Raw genomic sequence first — 17,376 nt, 5'->3', positions numbered from 1 at the left:
GAGACGTGTGGCACTTCCAGTAAGTCCCCCAGCCCTCTACTGCTACCACCTCTACTGAACATCATGGTCAGTAAGTCCCCCAGCCCTCTACTGCTACCGCCTCTACTGAACATCATGGTCAGTAAGTCCCCCAGCCCTCTACTGCTACCGCCTCTACTGAACATCATGGTCAGTAAGTCCCCCAGCCCTCTACTGCTACCGCCTCTACTGAACATCATGGTCAGTAAGTCCCCCAGCCCTCTACTGCTACCGCCTCTACTGAACATCATGGTCAGTAAGTCCCCCAGCCCTCTACTGCTACCGCCTCTACTGAACATCATGGTCAGTAAGTCCCCCAGCCCTCTACTGCTACCGCCTCTACTGAACATCATGGTCAGTAAGTCCCCCAGCCCTCTACTGCTACCGCCTCTACTGAACATCATGGTCAGTAAGTCCCCCAGCCCTCTACTGCTACCGCCTCTACTGAACATCATGGTCAGTAAGTCCCCCAGCCCTCTACTGCTACCGCCTCTACTGAACATCATGGTCAGTAAGTCCCCCAGCCCTCTACTGCTACCGCCTCTACTGAACATCATGGTCAGTAAGTCCCCCAGCCCTCTACTGCTACCGCCTCTACTGAACATCATGGTCAGTAAGTCCCCCAGCCCTCTACTGCTACCGCCTCTACTGAACATCATGGTCAGTAAGTCCCCCAGCCCTCTACTGCTACCGCCTCTACTGAACATCATGGTCAGTAAGTCCCCCAGCCCTCTACTGCTACCGCCTCTACTGAACATCATGGTCAGTAAGTCCCCCAGCCCTCTACTGCTACCGCCTCTACTGAACATCATGGTCAGTAAGTCCCCCAGCCCTCTACTGCTACCGCCTCTACTGAACATCATGGTCAGTAAGTCCCCCAGCCCTCTACTGCTACCGCCTCTACTGAACATCATGGTCAGAGATGTAGAGCTCTGTTAGCCACAACCTGAATTACAACCACTGTTGTGATGTTTGTCACATGCTGAATCACATAATGCATGCTGCATGAGGAGAGCACTATTTGTTCTATTAGCATTCTGAAATCAGGAGGCTTTCAGTCGAGAGAATTCTAATGAGCTGAACCCCTAACATTAGTGACTGTAATATACCTTGTTTAAGCAGTATGGCAATTACAGGATTGAAATGACAAAAGTTGTGATGCCATTTTTGTCAGTTGTCATGTTGTTTCATGTTGTCGTGTCAGCTGCGAGGTCATCATTCACAGCACTACGCCAGAGATTTTCTTCTAATGTTATGTGTTCACAGATCACACAACCCTCCTGAGGACAGAGGAAAGTACAGTTCTTAACCAGGGTAAGGACCACATCTCTCTCTAATTTTGGACGCAATAATACATGTGAAAAGACAGCAGGCTCGGGTCTGTACAATAGTGTAAAAGGCATGAGTCTCAACCTTTGGCTTTGTCCTCTCCCCTCTCTCTTTCCTCTCCCCTCTTGTGTTTTCTCCTGAATCCTATCCCCTTTTTTCTATCTCCCATTTCTCTCCTTTGCCCCGTTACCTCTCCCTCCTCTTCCCCAGATGCATGTTTCTTCAAACAGGACAAGGGAGGTTGTGAGAACTACACTCTGAAGTGGTACTTTGACACGACACAGAGCGAGTGCTCCCGTTTCTGGTATGGCGGCTGTGGCGGCAACGGTAACCGCTTCGAGACGCAGGAGACTTGCGAAGGCCTCTGTGTGAGGAGGAACTCCACACATCTAAAACCCTGATTAGAGTGAATTGAAGAAGATCACGCCAGAAAACCAGCCAAACAAATGTCTCATTCAAGGTGTGAACATCAAAAACAGCACTGTCTGTGTAAATAACTCTAGACCTTATCTTTAACATCTCCTTTTGGGTAAAAATGGAAATGACTAACAGAAGTATGAATATTTCTCTATTTTATTCAAGTCTGTTCAAGCAGACCTAAGTAACGGATCTGACTCTCATGCAGTCATGCAACAAACATACATAAGGGCACTGATGCTTTTGTGAGAATGACTTTAAACCAATGAAATAACCTGTATTGTCTCTTGTGGCTATTTTCCATCACAGATCAACAGCTCCCAAACCAACTCAAGCACCAGGCTTGAGCACTGTTTACTTCTGGAGCTTGGATTTTAACCGTAGATGTAAATTCAGGCTGTATGTCATCCGCTCAGTGTTTGTAAATAGGATTTGTTGCTGTTTCCTCTAACTTGACCATTTGGTGCTGTGTTTAAAATAAAACTGCACAAATTCCTTAGCGGTCAGTTTATTTGTGATGCTCTTATGACCTTATTCTACTGATATAGATTCTGAACGGATCCTGGGCCGGATTAAGAAATCATAACAATAGCCCAGGCCAATGAAGAGACACACAGATATGTACAATATTAGAAAGAAATACATTTGTATGTATACATACATTGAGTTACTAAATACAATTTCCAGTGGAACACTGACTCACCTAATGATGAAGATGAAGCCAAGGGCTACTCACGGTGATGGCCGATGCACTCGTCGTCGTGGCGATAGCCTATCTCAAGATGAGCTACTTTTTAAAACAGTGCTGCTGTTCACAAAAAATGGGAGTTTATAATGTATTTATATTGGTTTTACAGGCTGATTAGTCTTCTTTCAGGTGTATGCATTTGCTTTCCAAACTGTACGTTTTTCCCACGATATTATTTTTTAATCTGCAAAACCTACAGCAGCAACCTACCATAGAAAAAGAATCCATAGATGGCTATTCCCATTCAAATCAGGACTGGCAGCCATTGCTAGTACCCATGAGTTTAACAGTCAAATTGCCAGTGTAAGAGATTCCAAAATTATTTTATGGATTATATGTCCATGGCCACAACAAAACAAGCTGTAACCTATATTTGGTGCATATGCTGCCCAAATTGTGCCCTTCCGACTGTAGGCATACCAGTAGCTGCCCAAAGTGTGCCCTTCTGACTGTAGGCATACCAGTAGCTGCCCAAAGTGTGCCCTTCTGACTGTAGGCATACCAGTAGCTGCCCAAAGTGTGCCCTTCCGACTGTAGGCATACCAGTAGCTGCCCAAAGTGTGCCCTTCTGACTGTAGGCATACCAGTAGCTGCCCAAAGTGTGCCCTTCTGACTGTAGGCATACCAGTAGCTGCCCAAAGTGTGCCCTTCTGACTGTAGGCATACCAGTAGCTGCCCAAAGTGTGCCCTTCCGACTGTAGGCATACCAGTAGCTGCCCAAAGTGTGCCCTTCCGACTGTAGGCATACCAGTAGCTGCCCAAAGTGTGCCCTTCTGACTGTAGGCATACCAGTAGCTGCCCAAAGTGTGCCCTTCTGACTGTAGGCATACCAGTAGCTGCCCAAATAAAGGAAACACTTGAGTAAATGAGGGATACAAAGTATATGTTATCGTGTGGGATGCATTTTCCTGGCATGGTTTAGGTCCACTTCTAGAATCTATGCCAAGGCGCATTGAAGCTGTTCTGGCAGCTCGTGGTGGCCTAACCCCTATAAAACATTTCACGTTGGTGTGGGCTCCCGTGCTGGATAATTAAAAAAAAAATGTTTTGCCTCTTGGGCCCAGCCCGACTCACACAATTGACCAGTTAGATTGATTTATTATGCATAAAAAAAAATGTATTAGTCAGTTACCCAATCAAGACAGGGCCCCCCAGTTACCCAAGTGGGCCCCCTACCTCCTCCCCTCCCCTCATTTGATGATTAGCAGAGCGGCAGCAGGCTGTCTACACTCCTTGAGAGCGGGCTCCTGAATCATCCCATGGTTGGCGGTTGCAGTAAAAAAAAAATACATATATAATTACATAGACTGTATAATATAGACTGTATATATTTCCTTATTATTTTTGCTGCCTATTGGGTCCCCTATGGGCCTGGATCCAGGGGCTTCAGCCCTGGTAAGCCCCTGCATTAATGGATATGCTGTTGTGTTTTGATATACAAATTAAACTTGTGACAGTTGTCATCGATAACAGCTATGGTTTGAGAATGTGGACACTGTTCATGCCAAGGATTGGTTTCAGTCCTGGTCATGGCCTGGTTTGTTAACGTTACAACTTTGAGACTATGAGAGAAGACTATTGTGCTCAATAAACACTAAAACTATAGAGTTCATAATAGCAGTTCATAAAGGGTTCATTCATCATACCAAACTTTATTGACACTTCTTGAACAGTTGCTTTTGAGCAGTTTAACATAAACAGATATCAGGCATTGCATAATTGTGACTTCAGTGAATGTCATTACAAACAAAGGGTTGACATCTACTCGTATTTTGCGACAGGATTTCCAGAAGCTTCTCTTATATTAATTAGCTTTAAAATATACTATGTACAAAAGTCTACAACATAGATCAAAACTCTGGGGTGAAGATGTTGAGGACTAGTGTGTGTGGTTGGTTGGTTGGGTGTGTCTGTCAGCGAGAATGGGAGGGCCTGAAAGGGGCAGTTTATTTCCAGACTTTGACGATGCCGTCTCTGGACGAAGTGACGATGAAGCCCTGTGTGGTCTGGAAAGTGGCGATGTCAGTGATGATGTCATGGTGGCCCACGGGGAGGGACTCTGGGCCCCTGCGGGGGGCGTCCTCTGTGGCTCCACTCTTCTGTTTGCTGTGGATCTCCTGACAGGACAAGGAATGTAGGTCAATCTCTCCCTGTCTTGTGGTTTCTTATTCATACATGTTTATAACGCTGCAAATAAATTGCTCTCCCAGAAATGATGTATTGAACACCTCATTGTAGGACCAGGTGCTTAGAGCAATACACTGACTACACTGCCACCGTCCTATCAGGGCATACCTGTACAACCTCGGTGCCCTCGATGATCTTGCGGCTGTAGAGGACTGAGGGACAGTGCAGCGGTTCATTGGCTCCACCTGCCACGATGTAGGACCTCTCTGGGTAAGCCAAGTCCCAGAACCTGGTAATAACACAGAACACAGTATAGAAATAAGACTTGACTGACAAAACAAACAAGCTAACGCCATCCAACACACTTCTTGGCTAAGCCAAATTGTCAAACACAAACTTAAATGTCCTCCGGCAAACATACATGGTCAGAACTGGGTTAAATATATCAGAAGGATGGTTAGTCCAGTCGAGAGTATAGCAAACATACATGGTCAGAACTGGGTTAAATATATCAGAAGGATGGTTAGTCCAGTCGAGAGTATAGCAAACATACATGGTCAGAACTGGGTTAAATATATCAGAAGGATGGTTAGTCCAGTCGAGAGTATAACAAACATACATGGTCAGAACTGGGATAAATATATCAGAAGGATGGTTAGTCCAGTCGAGAGTATAGCAAACATACATGGTCAGAACTGGGTTAAATATATCAGAAGGATGGTTAGTCCAGTCGAGAGTATAGCAAACATACATGGTCAGAACTGGGTTAAATATATCAGAAGGATGGTTAGTCCAGTCGAGAGTATAGCAAACATACCTGATTCTCATGTCGGAGCCGGCTGTGAGGAGGAGGGGGTTCCCGTCTGCAGGGCTGCAGTAGATCCCATGGACACTGTGGGGGGACGGCTGCATCTCTGAGAGAGGGGGAGCAGAGCTGGCCCACAGCGTGAACTTCCTGTCCCCAGTCTCCATGTCCCACATGGATACCTCATTGTTGCCCTGGACCGCTACAAAACAGCAACAAAACACACAAATAATAGCTTGATTTGACCCTCAAAGAAAGGTTTCGTTAATAAAGATAAAAAAATATGATGACATCGAGTCTCACCAGCAATGACGGAGGATTGGTAGAGCGGGTGCATGAGCAGCCGTCTGATTCGTGCTCGGGCAGGGTGGGAGTGATTTGAGATGGGGAGCTGGAACCGCATGTCCCAGCATGCCATAGTGCCGTTGCTTGTACCTGTGTGTGGACGAATCAGAATAGGATTCAGTAGATAAGTCACAACTCTGTTTAAGTTTACAATGCAATTTTCAGACGAAATCCATTTACATTTTTCATACACACAACATGCACCACACAACCCACATCCGCCCACGTGCTCACACCAACACCCACATACCCAGGCAGAGCCAGCACTGGTGCATGTCCACGGTGAAGGAGGTGATGAGGCCCAGGCGGAGGTCGTGGCGGAGGGTCCAGGCGTTGGAGTTGGAGCGCAGGTCCCAGCCCACCAGGGAGCCGTTCACCGTGGCGTAGGCCAGCACAGACTGGGCTCCAGAATTAAAATGGTGGATGTCCACCACGCAGCCGTCATCCTTCTGGTCCAGGAACCTGAGAGGACAGTCGATATAACAGTAAAATGTGGAGTAACTCATTATTACATTGTGGCATCAAAATGATACTGCGGTATCTACTGCATGATCATGATAACTACATGATACTACAGTCTCTACTGCATGATCATGATAACTACATGATACTGCAAGTCCCTTGGTGGTGGATGAGGTGAGTTTCCCCCTACTATGTAAAGTGCTTTGTGTACCTCAGTTGGTAGAAAAGCATTATATAAATCCAATAAATAATAATTATATCAACTACTGTAAATAAAACCAACTTTCTGCTTGATCAACCCATGATGGATAGTACATACCTGGTCTGAAAGGGGTTCACTTTGGGTGATTTGGGGGGCTTGTTGGCCTCGATGGCCAGGAGCTGGATGGAACCGTTGTCTGAGGCAGCAGCCAGGTAGTGTGACCCCCGACAGAAGGTCAACGTCTTCACGTGGCCCCCGATGCGGGAGTACGTCAGCACTGACCTGTAAGACAGCATCAAAACATTCACACAGGTTGGATTGAGGCCTGTTGTTCATTAGTTTTTCCATCAACGTTTTGGTCATTTATAGCAGACGGTCTTATTCAGAGTGACGCTCTTATTCAGAGTAACGCTCTTATCCAGAGTGACGCTCTTATCCAGAGTGACGCTCTTATCCAGAGTGACGCTCTTATCCAGAGTGACGCTCTTATCCAGAGTGACGCTCTTATCCAGAGTGACGCTCTTATCCAGAGTGACGCTCTTATCCAGAGTGACGCTCTTATCCAGAGTGACGCTCTTATCCAGAGAGACGCTCTTATCCAGAGAGACGCTCTTATCCAGAGAGACGCTCTTATCCAGAGTGACGCTCTTATCCAGAGTGACGCTCTTATCCAGAGTGACGCTCTTATCCAAGTGCATTCCAATCAAATCTTAGATGGTCAACACAGGTAGAGCACATCTGTGAAAAGGCGAGCTGATGTCTGTTCCTCCTCCGATGCCTTAATACACTTTCATATACATTGCCTTCAGAAAGTACTCACACCCCTTGACTTTTCACATTTTGTTGTGATACAGCCTGAATTAGAAAATGTATTAAATTAAGATTTTGTGTCCAACACACAATACCCCATAACGTCAAAGTGGAATTCTGTTTTTAGAATTTTGTTTTAATGAATTCTAAATGAAAAGCTGAAATGTCTTGAGTGCTGAGGAGTATTTCTGTCTGGAATAAATCCCTTTTGTGGAGAAAAACTCATTCCGATTGGCAGGGCCTGGCTCCCCAATGGGTGGGCCTATGCCCTCCCAGTCCCACTCATGGCTCCGCCCCTGCCCAGTCATGTGAAATCCATAGATTAGGGCCAAATGAATTTATTTCAATTGACTGATTTCCTTCTATGAACTGTAACTTAGTAAAATCTTAGAAATTGTTGCATGTTGTGTTTACATTTTTGTTCGAAATAAATGAGATATTTCTGTATTCCATTGTCAATAAATTGGCAAAAATCTCTAAAAACATGTTTTCACTTTGTCATTATGATGTATTAATATATTTTTAATTCAGGCTGTAACATATCAAAATGTGGACTAAGTCGAGGGGTATGAATACTTTCTGAAGGCACTGTACCTAAAGAGGACCTGGTAACGGTGTTCACCACCTATATCCTGGTAACGTTTTTCACCACCTATATCCTGGCTATATCCTGGTAACGGTATTCACCACCTATACACGGTAACGGTTTTCATCACCTATATCCTGGCAACGGTATTCACCACCTATACCCGGTAACGTTTTTCACCACCTATATCCTGGCTATATCCTGGTAACGGTATTCACCACCTATACACGGTAACGGTTTTCATCACCTATATCCTGGCAACGGTATTCACCACCTATACCCGGTAACGGTTTTCACCACCTATATCCTGGCTATATCCTGGTAACGGTATTCACCACCTATATCCTGGTAACGGTTTTCACCACCTATATCCTGGCTATATCCTGATAACGGTATTCACCACCTATATCCTGGTAATGGTTTTCCCCTCCTGCTCAGATAAACTAGGGTAAGTGTACCTATTAAGCCCACCAAAATCTAAGTTCAGACATTTCTAACATATACTTGTAACAATAGTCGTCGGGAGAAGGAGAGGAGGACCAAAGTGCAGCGTGGTACGTATCCATAATACTTTTAATCAAAATGAATACACGAACAAAAACAACAAAACGACCAACGAACAGTTCTGACAGGTGCAACAAACACTAACCAGAAAATAACCACCCACAAACACAAGTGGGAAAACAGGATACCTAAGTATGGCTCTCAATCAAAGACAACGATAGACAGCTGCCCCTGATTGAGAACCATACCAGGCCAAACACATAGAAATAGAAAACCTAGACCTACAACATAGAATACCCACCCACATCACACCCTGACCAAACTAAAAATAAAAACATACAAAGCAATCTACGGTCAGGGCGTGACAATACTGCCCACATTTTTATTTAAAAAATTGGAGATAACATGAAAGACTCATCTCTCATGTGATGTTTTATAACTTGACTTAGATTTTATTATAATTCATACAAATATTTATTAAATATGTGCGAAGTCCAGAGTGGGCTTAATGGGTATCAAGTGTACCCTTTAAGCCATGGGTGTTCCAAATAAACCCACCTCTTAAATAATATATTTTAATTAATTTCCAAATGTTCAAAACTGACATTTCTTATGTAAAATGTGATTATATTAATCTCCCATAAAGTTATTCAAATAATCTTAATATTGCTATTCATCGTGGAAGTAGCACTGATAACACACACAGCTTTCAATGAATGTCTGAAATCTGACATTTGCTGTACTGCTATTCTTGTTAAATTAGTCCAACTTGTCTTCCTAAAGTCTATTTGAAGACTGTTTCAACTCTCCCTCTCTACTATGTGTTAAAAGGTACAGGTGGTGGACAAAAAAAACCAACAGATTCACCTGGATGAATGAAAGACAACAAAATGACAATGCCCCCACCCGAAAATACATGAGTAGTCGCCCAATAGTCATCTTCTAGTCCCTCATTTGTTATCATTTTTGTCACCACTTGCAGGTCTTCTATCCCTGATAACCAATAACCAACCAGGGTTGAGGGTTAACTGGTTGGTTATTGGTTACTATTTGGTTAACTGGTTGGTTATTGGTTACTATTTGGTTAACTGGTTGGTTATTGGTTACTACTTGGTTAACTGGTTGGTTATTGGTTACTACTTGGTTAACTGGTTGTATATTGGTTACTACTTGGTTAACTGGTTGGTTACTGGTTACTACTTGGTTAACTGGTTGGTTATTGGTTACTACTTGGTTAACTGGTTGGTTATTGGTTACTATTTGGTTAACTGGTTGGTTATTGGTTACTACTTGGTTAACTGGTTGGTTATTGGTTACTACGTGGTTAACTGGTTGTATATTGGTTACTACTTGGTTAACTGGTTGGTTACTGGTTACTACTTGGTTAACTGGTTGGTTATTGGTTACTACTTGGTTAACTGGTTGGTTATTGGTTACTATTTGGTTAACTGGTTGGTTATTGGTTACTACTTGGTTAACTGTTGGTTATTGGTTACTATTTGGTTAACTGGTTGGTTATTGGTTACTACTTGGTTAACTGGTTGGTTATTGGTTACTATTTGGTTGGCGTACCTGGTGGTGGTGGTTTTGCCCTCCATCTTCTGGCTGTCCCAGACCTTGACAGTGCCGTCGTTGGAGGCCGTGGCGAAGATGGAGTGCTCGTCTGACACACGGATACTGTTGACAGCAGACTTGTGCTCATGGAGGTGGGCCACTAGAAGACCCTTAGGGTGCCACCCTGCAGAACAACAACACAATGTGGATGTGGAGGGGCCCTGACTAACCCTACTGCTTGTTGACATTTCTGCTGTGCTTAGTCCAAATTGGCAAGAAACACACCTCTAGTGGTATATTCAATAATATAATGACCAAAAAAGAATCCCTTGTGAAGTCATTATGAACTAACCTTTGTTGTCCCAGTGGCACTACTTTACCTGGCGGAGGCGGACGGCTCTCCCATTCAGCACTCTCCATCATCTGCTTGGCCATGCGCTCTGCGCTGCACTGCTCCCTCTTCTGCTGCACCAGATGTTGAAGCTCCGCCTTGCACGTGTTGAGACGACGCTGGTAGGTGGAGACTGCGCCTGCAGACTGCCCCACAGGGACACCAGGGGAGGCTGTGGTCTTCCTGGTCTGAGTCCCTGCCCCTTCAGGCACCTGGTGGAGTACAGAGATAGAAGGTAGATTACCAGACTATAAAATAAATCAATTAGTATATCAATCAATCGATCATTCAACCCTCGCCCCCCCCCTCCCCTTATTCTTAGCAGACATCATAGGTTAACCCGTTATGTACCGTGGGGGGCTCTGGTGCCGTAGCCGCTGACTCCTGAGAGCCAAACATGCTCTTCCACTCTTCATTCATGTTGGAGTCCTGTTTGGTGTGTTTCCGTGCTGAAAGGGAAAAACAGAAAAAGCTAAGAAACACTAGTTAAGAAGCATTCAGCACTGGAGGTCAAAAGTTTGAGGACTGTTGGATTGAATAGCCATTAAGTTGAAGGGGGCTCCCTATTTTCAGCTACTCCAATAAGCCATGGAGAAGGCACTACGGTTTCAAACATCTAATGAAAATACTAACGGGAGACGGCAGGCGTTAAAAGGAGCTGAAGGCCAACGCAGATACAACAGGTTTTAAGACCACCAGACTACATGAAGCAGTTGGGAGCTGGGAGATATGCTAATCACAGGACATGTTAGAGTGAGTAGTTAAATTAGTCACCAGCAGCAGTCCAACACTCCAAAAGGACAGATCCATGCGATTGAAACATACCAGCTGCAACACACAGTCACTTTTAGCCCACAGTAAATTGTGTCAGACAAGCTACTAACAGTGCCTATGAAAAAAACACTCCAAAACGCCCAACAGGTTAATGTTAATATACTGTACCTGTTATCCTAGGGCGTAGATACACAACACAATCTTTCAGTGTGTCCTTGAATAAATACTTTCTATTGAATACCATGGTCTAGACCCATATGGGATTTAACTGGTATAGTGTTCCTTAAACAGACTAAGGGCCTTAGATCCATTGTTTACACTACTGCCAGAGAGCACACAGGTCTTTTTAACAGAACGTGATGCCCCTAGGGGGAGTCTGTCTGGTATGTTAACACAAATCAAGGCCAGTCGGACAGTATATTTGACTACAGGGAAAAGGAGATGTATGTGTGCTGCCGCAGGAATAACCAAATAAAGGTTTGACTGAACACTAACATGTACTGCTCTGTCGTGTGTTGACAGCCACAGAGGTAATGAGAACTTGTGAAAACTCTGCTTGTCCTGATGCAGTTTAACCCATCTAGTGAATTAAATGTAATGAGGCGATGTGGGTAATCTGGGGGAAATGCTGTCTGGATGGGATTATTTGTTATGCACATCATTACAGGCTAAACCACACCAGCAATATACCAGATGCTGTGGTGATGAAGTCTGCAAACAGATAAATGACAGGTCATTGATATCAAACATGTTGAAAATATATCAACTATAATATCAACCTATCCAATCTTTTCAGTGTTTACACACAAGAGTTTTAAGGCTAAGGGTCAACTTGGCTGTGTTTACACAGGCAGCCCATTTCCATTTTTTTCTCTTCAATATTTGGGCAAAATATCAGAAATGGGCTGTCTGTGTATTTGCAGACTTTGGGTTTGTGTACCCCTCTCTGCTATTACAGGGGTGTACTTTGACCACCAGGTGTCAGTGGCGTCCCTACCTCTCTTGTCCTCGGCCTCCTGTTTAGGTTTGACCAGGTCCACCTGGCGTCCCATGATGCCCAGCGTGGCCAGGTCAATGACCCCGCTCTGGACTGCCTCCCCCAGGTGGCTCTGGTCTCCCATGTTGGCCTTGGCCTTGTTGGACTTGAGCATGAAGTCCTTCAGTGCTAGCAGTTTGTCCTCTTCAGCCTCCGTCATCCCCTACAATAAACAATTATCACCATCGTTGTGATCATCATCATCATCATCATAACAATAATGGTCAAACGTTGTGCATTATATGGAAACAATACATTTCCCATCCATGTAACGTCGAGACATCACTCCCGCCCTCTGACCTGAGAGAGCAGTTTCTTAAGCAGCTGGGCGATGGCGGGGTCCTCCGGAATGGGGCATTCTGGGAGTGAGCCGCTACGCTTCTTCTGCCGCAGCAGCAGGTGGCGGAAGAGGCTGGCGATGTCTTTGGAGCGCAGGGAGTAGTCGAAGATGGAGCGGCTCACTGGCTCCTTCAGCACACTCAGCAGTACTATCTCTTTATCAATCTGAGAGGAAACACAGCCTAATTTAACATAGCACAGTACAGCATACCATAGCATATCACACCATAACATAACATAGCACAGTACACCATAACATAGCACACCATAACATAGCATAGTACAGCACACCATAACACAGCACAGTACACAATAACATAGTACAGTACACCATAACATAGCACAGTACAGTACACCATAACATAGCACAGTACACCATAACATAGCACAATACACCATAACATAGCACACCATAACATAGCACAGCAGACCATAACCTAGCATAGCACAGCACACCATAACATAGCAAAGCACAGCACACCATAACATAGCACAGTACACCATAACATAGAACCTCATAACATAGCGAAGTACAGCACACCATAACATAGCATAGCACAGTACAGCATAACATAGCATAGCACAGTACAGCATAACATAACATAGCATAGCAAAGTACAGCACACCATAGAATAGCACCACATAACATAATTGAATAAGAGTCTGGGAGATTATTTCAATGTGTTACACGTGAAGTTGGTAAGTGAGCGTGTGTGGAAGTCTTACCTGTATGATGGGCTGGGTGATGAAGGGGTTGAGGTGAGGCATCAGTTTGCAGTAGACGTCTGCTATGTTGAGATGCTGGGCCACCACGGTGATGAAGCCCACCGGCCCGTAGCGGATCCACAGGTTGGGGTGGCACAGGAATGGGGCTTTCAAAATAAGGGGGAAAAGTTCATCACAAAAAGTGCCTTTTTTACATAGTATAGTAACAACACTATCCTTCCCCTGCCATCTCTAAGCTCCTCTCCACCCCATCTCACCGATGTCACTGACAAACTCGTAGATGTGTGGTTTCTGCAGCAGGCCCAGCTGGCACATGCAGGTGAGAGAGTTGAGGGCCTTGTAGATGACAAACTCCTCCGCGTCACTCAGACCCTGCTGCAGGAGGGGCTTCAGGATGGATGAGCTCTGCCAGCCCACGTACGCCGCCACACCTGGAGGAAATGGAAAGAGAGAGAGAGAGAGAGAGAGAGAGAGGAGATGGAAAGAGAGAGAGAGATGGAAAGAGGGAGAGAGAGAACGAGAGAGATGGAAAGAGAGAGAGAGAGATGGAAAGAGGGAGAGAGAGAGAAAGAGAGAGATGGAAAGAGAGAGAGAGAGATGGAAAGAGGGAGAGAGAGAGAGAGATGGAAAGAGGGAGAGAGAGAGAGATGGAAAGAGGGAGAGAGAGAGAGACGGAAAGAGGGAGAGAGAGAGAGAGAGATGGAAAGAGGGAGAGAGAGAGATGGAAAGAGAGTGAGAGAGATGGAAAGAGAGGAAGCGAGATGGAAAGAAAGGAAGAGAGAGAGAGATGAAAGAGGGAGAGTAAAAGAGAAAATTAAAAGACAGAAACCAAGAGGAAGGGGGGAGGAGGGGGAGAGTGGAGAGAGTGGAAAGTGAAAGACGGGTCATTGAAGAGAAAATATATTCTAGGATCTCTGTATCTCAGAGACTTCCTGCATGTACACATCCAGCTTTGCCCATTAGCATATTTGAGTGACTAAGTGTGGGCACCGTGTCTGTGGCACAGTCCTCCACCTTACCCACGATGCTGTCGAAGAAGGCTCCCCGAAGGTGCCAGTCATTCTTGTCGTTCAGGAAAGTGATCATGTGGGACAGGAGCACGTCGTTGGCCTTCTGCCGGCCAAAGAACACACAGAGCCGCGTGATGCCGTTCTCCATCAGAGACTGCTTGACGATGTTCTCCGAGTCGCTCAGTAACGTAACCACCTTCTGCTGCACCCTCTCATGAAGCGCCTGCAGCTCTGTCAGGAGGAACAGGAAGTCAGAACAGAATATAATTTTCCCAAGGGAGCGTCAGGTGCGGCATTCAGTATCCATGTTTCGGTGATAAACCTCTACCTCCGATCTGATATTTGAGAGAGAGGAGGCCTTAAAATTACCAGAGTCGTAGTTCTCATTGGGGTGGAGGGTCTCCTCTGTGTCCTCCCCATTCAAGCCGTGCTCCATATTGAGGTTATTCTCCTGAACGAGCTCTAAAAAACGCAAAGCTGTCTCAGCCAGGTGGGCTATGTTCTCTGAGAAAAGGAGAGGCGAATGGATAGGCATTACAAACAACAATAAATACTGACAACCTTTGGACAATTAAGTGTGTTATCATATTTAGAGCGACCCGTGGTCATTGTCAACCCAACTGACCTGCGTATGCCAGCCTGACAATGGTGGCGTCGTCCTGCGCCAGGTGGGCGATGCCCGGTGGGATGTACTCTGGGTAGATGTTGACATCGTTACGGGGAACCTCCTTCACCAGCGCCAGCACCTTGGCTAGGGTGCGCACGGCTTGGGCCCTAACCCGTGGCGCCAGGTCGCTGCAGAAGTGCAGCAGGTATGGCGTGATCCGGTCCAGCAGCGTCTCCACCCTGAGGCGGCCCGCCAGGTGCAGCACCAGCTCCAGAGCCGCCAGCTTGGAGTCGCAGGAACGCAGCGTCTGGAGGCAGGAGGTGATGACAGACACCAACACCACCAGACCCTGCTCCTCCTTGGCCGACACCACACTCGACTCCTGGTCCTCCTTCTCAGGCTTCTCTGTCGACCCGCCTGGCCCTCCCCCGCGGAGGTTATGGAGGATGTTATCCAGGTCCTTGTGGATGACCAACACACGCTCGTCTGCCGACTGGAAGGTCTCCTTGGCAAACTGGGCCATGTAGGGCTGCAGAAAGGTGTAGAAGATGTCTGGGAAGGCGTTACCTCTCTGCTGCTTCAGGTACTCCTCCGCAGTCAGACGCTTCTCCGGCTCCCGCTGCACCATCTGGGCCACCTAGGAGGCGAAAAGAGGGTTTTGATGGTTACCAGGAGACAGCGGTACACTTAAGAATTGGTGCTCAGGATGAATTTAGGATTTCACAAGAACATCTTCACGTGAAGATAAAGCATATAGACTATTACTAGTTCTCTGATGTAATGGTCTTCTATTTTCATGAGAACATGCTCTGTCTGGAAGTGTCCTTTGCGATACGCCAGAAGTTGGGAGAGATCAAACAGTGGTACTCCCTCTGTGAAGAGTTCTGAGATCACACAACCTAAAAAACACATGAAATAACAGCCAGGGAAGGGGAATGTATATTAGATGTTTAAACACTCTCAATGTCGATCATACAACTACTAGTAAACACATGAAATAACAGCCAGGGAAGGGGAATGTACATTAGATGTTTAAACACTCTCAATGTCGATCATACAACTACTAGTAAATTGGACGAGTCCATGGCATCCACTTATCTCTCTCCATTGCCCCAAACAGAAAATATGTTTCAGCTATGAAAGTTACCTGCTGAGAAGATATCCATTGCCTGTTTGAGCTTTCCCCTGCTCCTCTGGCTGTTGCTGGTGAGGTCCACCAGAGGGGTATTCTGGTCGCTCTCTGTGGTGAACATACTCCCATCCACAAACCTCTCGGGGGCGATGTAACATGTCCTCCGTCGAGACGTGTCAAAGAAGTAATTAAAGTCAGCTGGGTTGTCCTCAGGCAGATAGGTGGGCTTGAAGCTGGCAAAGTCTGTGAGCAGCACCCAGTTCCAGCTGGTCACCATCACGTTTTCTGTCTTAATGTCACCGTGGCGCACGCCCGATTTGTGCGCCTGGTCTACGGCGGTGAGGATCTGGAAGGCTAGCCAGCGCTTCTCCACATTGTTGAGGAAGGGTCGCGTGCTGATGCGATCATACAAGTTGTCCCGGACGTACTGGCGGAAGAGGATGGCTGCTTTCTCAGTGAGGGAGGCCTTCTGGAAGGGCAGGCAGTTCTGGCACGAGTGTAGTCTGATCTTTAGCTCCTCCAGCTCCTGCTTGTAGCTGGTGAGAGGTAGAGATGGGTCCTGGATGGCAAGCACCTTCACCACCACCAGGCCTTCCCTGTGCTTGGCGCGGGCCACCTTAAAGAAGCGCGTGCTGCCCAGGCTCTTGTCGTACTCGTGATCATGGATGTCAGAGAAGTAGCTGTCGACAGATAGGATCTGGGCAGGAGCGATCCCTGCTAGCTGATTCCCCATGGTTCTGCTTCACTCTGACCAGGGTCCTGTACATCAACAAGGTAATCTTGTTGATGATTCGAATGATAAACTCTTTTTCCAGGGTGAAGTTCTGCAGCCCAACGCTCTCTGAACTGTCCAGTACAAAGAGTAGCTTCACCGGACCACACTCACACACTGTGAATGCCAGTTACATTATCATTATAATAATGTCATGATATATTCTGAGCATCAAACACCATATGAATAGTACAGATGAAGGATCTTAATTTGATCACTCTTTTGTTGCTGAAAAATTTCCTGCACCGCAGGAAATGCAAAACGTGTAGTGTGTTCGATGTTTAAAAAGGCTTCTAAAGTTTGTAATTTATACTTTAGAATGTCAGACTTGATTTGCCCTAATGAAAAATGTATCAACCCCTACAAAAAAATCCCAGTTAACTATAATCCACATAATAATTCACATTCCCTGTTGCTGCAGGATTATTTCCCTGCTGTAGCAAACTGTCTCAAATTAAGATCGTACATCTGTATATCTATGTGACTATTTACAATACATGCTGTGGATGTAATTTGGTGCCTCTCAGAGTCTCTCACTGAAGGTCATGCAAGGATGTAAAATAATGCCATGTGTTACTGTTAAGCGATATAACTTTGTATGGGTCCAGGAACTTACCACAGCAAGCTACAAGAGAAAAACAAAGACATTACATCAAAATCCACCCTGATTGATATCTTAATC

The 17,376-nt window shown here is 45.7% G+C and overlaps 2 protein-coding genes across 3 annotated transcripts in view; one reads left to right on the top strand and one right to left on the bottom strand.

Annotated features, from left to right (window-relative positions):
- The window catches only part of LOC139572285 (collagen alpha-6(VI) chain-like), a 31,912-nt gene extending 29,653 nt beyond the window's left edge, over positions 1–2,259 (top strand). For both annotated transcript variants that reach the window (XM_071394940.1, XM_071394941.1), the window contains exons 38-39: positions 1,285–1,332; positions 1,558–2,259. In XM_071394940.1, coding sequence (XP_071251041.1) covers positions 1,285–1,332; positions 1,558–1,748 — 239 coding nt within the window. In that variant the 3' untranslated portion in view covers positions 1,749–2,259. The remainder of the gene's footprint in view (positions 1–1,284; positions 1,333–1,557) is intronic.
- A 1,885-nt stretch (positions 2,260–4,144) lies between these two features.
- On the bottom strand, positions 4,145–17,356 carry LOC139572286 (phosphoinositide 3-kinase regulatory subunit 4-like). The gene is made up of 18 exons (XM_071394943.1): positions 15,938–17,356; positions 15,556–15,689; positions 14,809–15,427; positions 14,553–14,687; positions 14,193–14,414; positions 13,431–13,604; positions 13,174–13,319; positions 12,409–12,612; positions 12,070–12,271; positions 10,650–10,747; positions 10,288–10,510; positions 9,926–10,091; positions 6,571–6,735; positions 6,040–6,251; positions 5,748–5,879; positions 5,457–5,646; positions 4,808–4,928; positions 4,145–4,629 (listed from the first exon to the last, which is right to left on the bottom strand). Exons 1-18 carry the CDS (start codon positions 16,653–16,655, stop codon positions 4,459–4,461), a joined length of 4,032 nt encoding a protein of 1,343 aa, XP_071251044.1. The 5' UTR covers positions 16,656–17,356; the 3' UTR covers positions 4,145–4,458.
- Between the last annotated feature and the right edge of the window lie 20 nt (positions 17,357–17,376).

Source organism: Salvelinus alpinus, chromosome 4 (assembly GCF_045679555.1).
Source record: "Salvelinus alpinus chromosome 4, SLU_Salpinus.1, whole genome shotgun sequence".
NCBI classification, from domain to species: Eukaryota; Metazoa; Chordata; class Actinopteri; order Salmoniformes; family Salmonidae; genus Salvelinus; species Salvelinus alpinus.
The sequence above is the reverse complement of the archived record's forward strand: the minus strand, read 5'-3'. Positions and strand labels throughout refer to the sequence as shown.

Coding starts and splice junctions, on each gene's coding strand:
- LOC139572286 (XM_071394943.1), bottom strand. CDS start 16,655: ATGGGGAATCAGCTAGCAGGGATCGCTCCTGCCCAGATCCTATCTGTC. Junction 13,605..14,192: donor CTTCTTCGACAGCATCGTGG/GTAAGGTGGAGG, acceptor CATTTCCTCCAG/GTGTGGCGGCGTACGTGGGC. Junction 4,630..4,807: donor AGGGCACCGAGGTTGTACAG/GTATGCCCTGAT, acceptor TTGTCCTGTCAG/GAGATCCACAGCAAACAGAA.